A 7,244-nucleotide genomic window follows, 5' to 3' on the forward strand; every position below is an offset into this window, starting at 1 on the left:
ATACCTAAGCTATGAGACACCTGCCAAGGAGAGCTGCATATAGGGGGGACAAGTAACTAAACTGAGAGATATATGAGAAGTTTCAGGGATAGGGCCATCTAAGCCTTTGAAACTGAGGCCCCTTGTGTCTGAGATAGAGCTATAGGATTTGGTGTTTGTTCTGCTGGGTTTCCTTCCTTGGTCCAGTCTTCCCTCACTATGAACACATTCCTCTCTATTACAATGGGAAGGGGCATTCTCTGCTGTTATATTTAGGAAGTTTTAGCTTGCTTTTTGATTTCATAAGATGTGGCAATCAAGTGTACCAGAAGAGAGTATTGAGAGATTGGTTAACAGTTAAGAGCCCTGGCTGCTTGATCTTCCAGAGGTTCATGAAAACTCATGGTGTCTTAAAACCATGTGTAATGGAATCCGATATCCTATTCTCGTATGTCTGAAGACAGCTTCAGTGTGCTCATTTAAATGAAAGAAAGAAATCTTAAAAACATACAAAGAAAGTGTCATAAGAGACTTTGGACACTTGAGGAATGTATGGGCTGCTGCAGACTGTTAGGGTCATTAAAGTTAATTAAACTCAGTGCATTTTCATCATGCATTACCATGATCAGAATGTAGTTGATTGAGTCAAAAGGCTCTCAGTTAGGATGATGTCTTTGAACACTTGTTTCTCCTTTGTGGTTTTCTTTGGGATAAATTATAATGTTAGGGTCCAAGAATCACTGAAGGAAGACCCCAACTCAAATAGTATACAAAAGTGATTTATTCTGCAGTATTCTATGAGACAGGGGTCTACCATTCACTGTGATGTATAGAGACTTGAACTTTGCAAGCTCTATTTAAAGCTAGTTAGGGGAATTCCAGCAAGGAGAAAGTGAACTTTATTCTGATTCGTTGGTTCAATTTCCAGGTGTATGTGTGTCTTAGGATTGGTTAAGGTTCTAGGGGACTTGGGGAACTTTCTGGAACCAATGCTGGTTGACTATTCTTTGTTTACATTTGACTCCGGCATGGTGGTAGGGGCAGCTCTTGGAAGCTCCTGCTTGGCTGCCTGTGATGGTGGTTTTCTTGCAATTGATTTGATTGGACTTTTCCTGTTCTAGGAAATAGAAACTTAGGCCTAATCTCCCATACTGTCAGTTTGCAGCCCATCATGGAGTCAGCCTGCCTCTGGCCAACTCAGTCCTCTCAATTGCAGCTTTTGTAGGAGGAACCTTTCTAGATTGCTTATTGGGTGTGAGATTTGAGTGTCTGTAGACTCGACCCATTTCTTGTGTGTGTGTGTCTACTGTGTTGTGGTTAGACCTGATTAGTCAGCTTTCTTCTCATGTTGTCTTGCCTTCACCATTGTAGACTCTATCCATAAATCACATCAGATGAAGGTGAAGCAATTGTTATTCAGTGCTAAGCTATTATGCAAGCTTGGTGTTTTTGTAATTTTATTTTTATTTTTATTTGTTGTTTGTTTTTGAAGACAAAGTTTCTCTGTGTAGCACTGGCTGTCCTGAAGGTATGTGTGTTGAACATGTGGCCTCAAACTTAAAAGTCTACCTGACTGGCTCCAGAGTGCTGGGATTAAATGTGGGCGAACATGCCTAGCTTTTTCTTTGTTTTTTTGTTAGTTTGTTTTTTTATTATTGGATGATGGGATAGAATGTAGGTTTTGGTACATGGCAAGCATATCCTGTTGTGTTGATCTTCTTCCACATTGTGAATTTTGAAATTTGGCAGAGAGAATATTCTGTTTCTCAGGATGGCATGTATTCATGACATTAATACTGCCTGAGCTTTCTGGGTCTTTGGATTGCAGGTGCATAACATTCTGCCTACCTGTTGTGCTTGCTTTGCTTTTTTAAATGAATATGAGAATTTTGCATGTATGCATGAATATGCACATCATGTATGTCTGTTCCCCATAGTAGTCAGAAGATGCCTTTAGAATTCCTGAACTTGGAGTAATCGATAGTTGTGAAGTCCCCATGTAACTACTGGCAATCAATTGAGCCCAATTATTTGCAAGACCAGCAGGAGCTCTCCACTTCTGAGTTATTTCCTGTCCTATGTAGGATCAACATTTACATTGCCAATATTCATCTGTCTATTTGTATCTGTTCAAAGATGCATCCCCTTTTAGTATGATCTCCTTGCTGTTACAGATTAAACTGGGACACTTCAGGATTCTGGAAGATTAATAGAGAATTGGAGTGAATGTATAATTCTTTGTAGGAATTCCAGTAAAAACATCTGAGTCCTTTCTGTCTTTGTTGTTTGATTGATTATTACAGGGGAGACCAGGTCTTAATATATACCTCTGGCTGCCTTGGATAGACCAGAGATATACCTGCCTCTGCCTCCAGAGTACTGAGATTAAGGCATGAGCTGATATGCTCAGCTTGCCCATCATTTTTTGTAGTTAGTAATTGTTCATACCATTTCTCTGATTTATGCTCAGTACTGCTTCTCTCTCTCTCTCTCTCTCTCTCTCTCTCTCTCTTTCTCTCTCTTTCTCTCTGCTCTTAATTAAAATGTCTCTTGCAAGGCTATGTCATAGTCAAAGAGCAAAGAAATGACAGAAGTGAACCTTATTACTCAGGTAACCTTCTAAGATGACTTGGTAATTACATTAGAACTTCTTGGTCATGAAATAATTTGGGGGAGCACCAGAGACATACAAATATATTATCAATGAAACATACATTTACAGTGATGTCGGTATCATGGTTTCTGTTTTACACATATGGAATCTTTTAGGATGCATTGACCTATGATGATGTGCATGTGAACTTCACTCGAGAAGAATGGGCGTTGCTGAGTCCTCCACAGAAGAGTCTGTACAAAGATGTGATGCTGGAGATCTACTGGAACCTCAATGGAGTAGGTATGACTATCAATTTTGTCTCACTTTTTAAAAAGGGGAACAACTGTTTCTTTATTATTGATGCTTTTCTGTAATGTCAATTGAGAATGAGGAAGAATGAGGTGGCTAAATAAGGTTTACTAAAGATAGTAATTTAAATTTGCCTAATTTCCAATAATATATCATACATCTTCTGGTACTATATTTTAGGCTACAATTGGGAAGACCTTACTATTGAAGAACATTGTCAAAGTTCCAGAAGATATGGAAGGTAATTTTCATGTGCAAGTTGGTATGAATATGCCTCTGAAAAAATGTTAATGTGTCCTGGAACTTTTAAAGAAAAGCAACAGTATTAAAAATAAAAAAAGCACTGCTTTAAGTATATTGATTATTAAATTCTCACAACTCCACATACCTCAATGTCAGATGTCTGATTTGTGTTTTGAAGGCATTTCTCTAAAAGAGAAGACAAGCAAACAATGCCTTAACAGATATTACCATTTGAATCATAGACAAGTTACGGCTACTCTGTAGAATTTCCAGTCTCATCTCATAGCACTCACATATTGCCGAAGATATATATTAGGTGATAAGTATATGTTTCTAATAAGCAAATATTCCATACTAAATCGGATTACTCATATGGTAACTTTGCTAAGTTTAAGTGAGAAGGCAGTTTAAGTGAGAAGGCAGTTTAAGTGAGAGTCTAGAATGTTGTTGAGGAGTAAATTTCATTCCTACAACACATGTCTATGATGAACAAACAGCAAAGTGCGTGACTGCAATGTTGAAATCCTTCATTTGTTATTCTATTGTTAGTAGGTATGTCTGGTGTCACAATGGATACAAGCCATGTGAGCATAGGGATATTGAAGTGAGCAGTGTCCCTCTATCTCTCCAAGAAAAGTTAAAATACATGTAGTAGTCCACATTTGAGCAAACTTCTCAGTGTGATGCAAGTTTATAATTAGTTGGTTTTCCAACATCAGTTGAAAATATATCCATAAACTCCTACTTTAGAAAATCCCCATGAGTACTCGTATTGTGGAAATTCTTTTCTGTTTGTTCTGGTTTATCTTGCCAATGGAGTATTGTAGTGCATTTCACAATATAGGAAAATTCATGAATGTACTCTGTGGTAAAGCTCTGAACTCTTCCATTTCTCTTCAAATTTGTGCCAAATCTCATATAGAAAAAGGATGCTACAAATTTGAGCCATGTATCATTCCAGGTATGCAAAATAAATCATAATGAAGGGGAAATCATGAATGTAAACAAAGTGATAAAAATCTTAAGATGTGATTCCTCTTTATAATTAGACCAAATTGTAAAATTAATTCCTCCAAATAAAAAGATTCATTGGTTTAGTGAATGTGGTAAAGCTTTCATATGTGCCAATTATCTTTACAGGCATGAAAGAAGTCGCACTGGAGCGAAACCATCTGAACGTATTCCTTATGGGGATGGCTTTGTACATCACAGTAGTCTCCAAATGCATAAAGTAATACATACTGGAAAGAAACACTACAAATGTAACCAATGTAATAAAGGCTTTTCTCAACCCGGTACTCTCCGACTACATAAAAGAACACATACTGGAGAGAAACCCTATGAATGTGATCAATGTGGTAAAGCATTTGCACGACTCAGTCATGTCAAACTGCATAAAATAACACATACTGGAGAGAAACCTTACAAATGTGATCAGTGTGGTAAAGCCTTTGCAGTGAATAATCGTCTTCAAGAACATAAAAGGACCCATACTGGAGAGAAACCATATGAATGTGATCAATGTGGTAAAGCCTATTCTCGACCCAGTTCTCTCCAAGTACATAAAAGGACACATACTGGAGAGAAACCCTATGAATGTGATAAATGTGGTAAAGCCTTTGCACGACGCAGTCATGCCAAAATGCATAAAATAACACATACTGGAGAGAAACCTTATAAATGTGATCAATGTGGTAAACCCTTTGTAGGTCAGAATGTTCTTAAAATACATGAAAGAATTCATACTGGAGAGAAACCTTACAAATGTAATCAGTGTGGCAAAGCCTTTGGATATCAATGTTCTTTACAAGCACATAAAAGAATACATACTGGCGAGAAACCCTATAAATGTAAGCAGTGTAGTAAATCCTTTTCCTCTCATGTTCAACTTCAAAAACATGAAAGAATTCATACTGGAGAGAAACCTTACAAATGTAATGAATGTGGTAAAGACTTTGTATGTAATGCTAGTCTCCGAACACATAAAGCAACACATACTGGAGGTAATTTCTATGAATGTAATCAATGTGGCAAAGCCTTTGCATATCAAAGTTCTTTACAAGCACATGAAAGAATACATACTGGAGAGAAACCCTATGAATGTAAGCAATGTAGTAAATCCTTTGTCTCTCATTATGAACTTCAAACACATGAAAAACTTCATGCTGGAGAGAAACCTTACAAATGTAATGAATGTGGTAAAGCGTTTGCACGACAAAGTCATGTCAAAACACATAAAAAAACACATACTAGAGAGAAACCTTACAAATGTAATCATTGTGGTAAAGTCTTTGGATATCAGTGTACACTTCAATTACATAAAAGAATACATACTGGAGAGAAGCCCTATGAATGTGATCAATGTGGCAAAGCCTTTGCAAATCCAAGTTATTTCCACATACATAAAAGAATACATACTGGAGAGAAACCTTACGAATGTGTTCATTGTGGTAAAGCCTTTGTAACTCAGGATTATCTTAAGAAACATGAAAGAATTCATACTGGAGATAAACCTTATAAATGTGTTCATTGTGGTAAAGCCTTTGTAATTCAGAATTCTCTTAAGAAACATGAAAGAATTCATACTGGAGATAAACCTTCCTAATGTAGACAATATAGTAAAGCCTATTCACCATCAAGTCACCTCCAACTGCATTAAAGAGCACATAGTAAATAGTAACCCTATGAATATAACCAATGTTGTATAAAGCCTTTACAGTGATATTGAAAGGCATTGTGGTTTAAATATACTTGGCCCATGGCAAGTAGCAGTATTAAAAAGTATGTTCTTCCTGGAGTAGATGTGGTGTTTGAGAAAGTGTTTCACTGTGCTGGTAGACTCTGAGATCCTAAGCTTAACCTCCACCCAGGGCAGAAGAGTTTTCTGGCCGCCTTCTGATCAAGATGTAGAACTCTTGTCTCCTCTAGCACCATGTCTGCTTGGACAGTGCTGTTCTTTCCACCTTGATGATATTAGACTGAACTTCTGAATCTGTATACTACCCCCAATTAAATGTCCTTTATTTGAGTTGCCTTGGTCATGGTGTCTTTTCACAGCAAAAAGAACCCAAATGAAGACAAACAGCATCAAACATATCATACTGGAGAGAAACTGACAAGCACATAGTTCTCTGCATGGTTGACAACAGAAATAACATGTTTTAAATAGTCTCTTCTTCATTCTCTCCTTCCATTTTTCCTCTTGTATATTCTTCTTCATCTCCTTTTCCTTCCCATTCACCAAGATCAACAGCAGCAGTGGAGTGGATCAACCTGAGCTTAGAGTGCTACTGAGGGCAGATCTGGAGAAGTGACACCAGCCCTTTAGAGGAGCCCTGAAGATCATGTGTAGATCCCAGACATCAAAAGTTGATTTGGTCAGGGTATGTTTAAACATGAATAAATAGAATGGAATTATGACATAAATTAGTATGAGAAAAGTGGGACTGGTTGTAGGAGGAATGTGGATATGTGGCTTTTTATTACTTTGAAATATCTTGTCAGTGGGTGATGAGGGAGTTTGGAAAACTCGGCTATAGGTGCCATTGAGTGCTGAGATTTCAAGGGTATGTTCTTGTCGAAAAGTGGAGACATGGTGCAAGAATCACTTTGTGCTCATGCTTTGGGGTATATGTGTACACATCATAGACACAATATCAAGTATTTGTCCCAAAGCTACTGTGATGCATCATCTAGGTGCTTATAAACTGGTCTTCTGTGAAGCAGTGTTCACATTTACTCAGGGATCCACCTGGTCAGACCCATTGGCTATTTTTCCTTTACTTTCCTTTTCTCTTCTTTTCTTTTTTCTTTTGCCTCCTACAAATGCTTTCCCAAGATATCAGTGTAAGAATGGGCTGAGTCCTTTGTCATTAATCATCAATCAGTGGTCAACCAAGAAAATATCCAAAAGATTAGCTAAAAGACCAATCTTATGGATACATTTTGTTTGTTTAGGTTCTCTTTTCTTAATTGTCTCTAGTTCATATCAACTTTGAAAAAAAAAAAAAACAGGCACAATTGGCCATAGTGCACATATACATACATATATGAATAGGTAAGGTTGTGTAAACTGGCATTTTATTTTTAATTCTTTATGTTTATCGTATTCCACTAA

At 37.2% G+C, this 7,244-nt stretch overlaps 1 protein-coding gene across 1 annotated transcript in view; it reads left to right on the top strand.

Annotated features, from left to right (window-relative positions):
* The window catches only part of LOC116068863 (zinc finger protein 431-like), an 18,984-nt gene extending 13,057 nt beyond the window's left edge, over positions 1-5,927 (top strand). The window contains exons 2-4 of the mRNA XM_031338957.1: positions 2,749-2,875; positions 3,065-3,125; positions 4,268-5,927. Of these exons, the coding sequence (XP_031194817.1) occupies positions 2,749-2,875; positions 3,065-3,125; positions 4,268-5,732 (1,653 nt within the window). The 3' untranslated portion in view covers positions 5,733-5,927. The remainder of the gene's footprint in view (positions 1-2,748; positions 2,876-3,064; positions 3,126-4,267) is intronic.
* The last annotated feature ends 1,317 nt before the right edge of the window (positions 5,928-7,244 follow it).

Source organism: Mastomys coucha, unplaced genomic scaffold (genome assembly GCF_008632895.1).
Source record: "Mastomys coucha isolate ucsf_1 unplaced genomic scaffold, UCSF_Mcou_1 pScaffold22, whole genome shotgun sequence".
Classification (NCBI taxonomy): domain Eukaryota; kingdom Metazoa; phylum Chordata; class Mammalia; order Rodentia; family Muridae; genus Mastomys; species Mastomys coucha.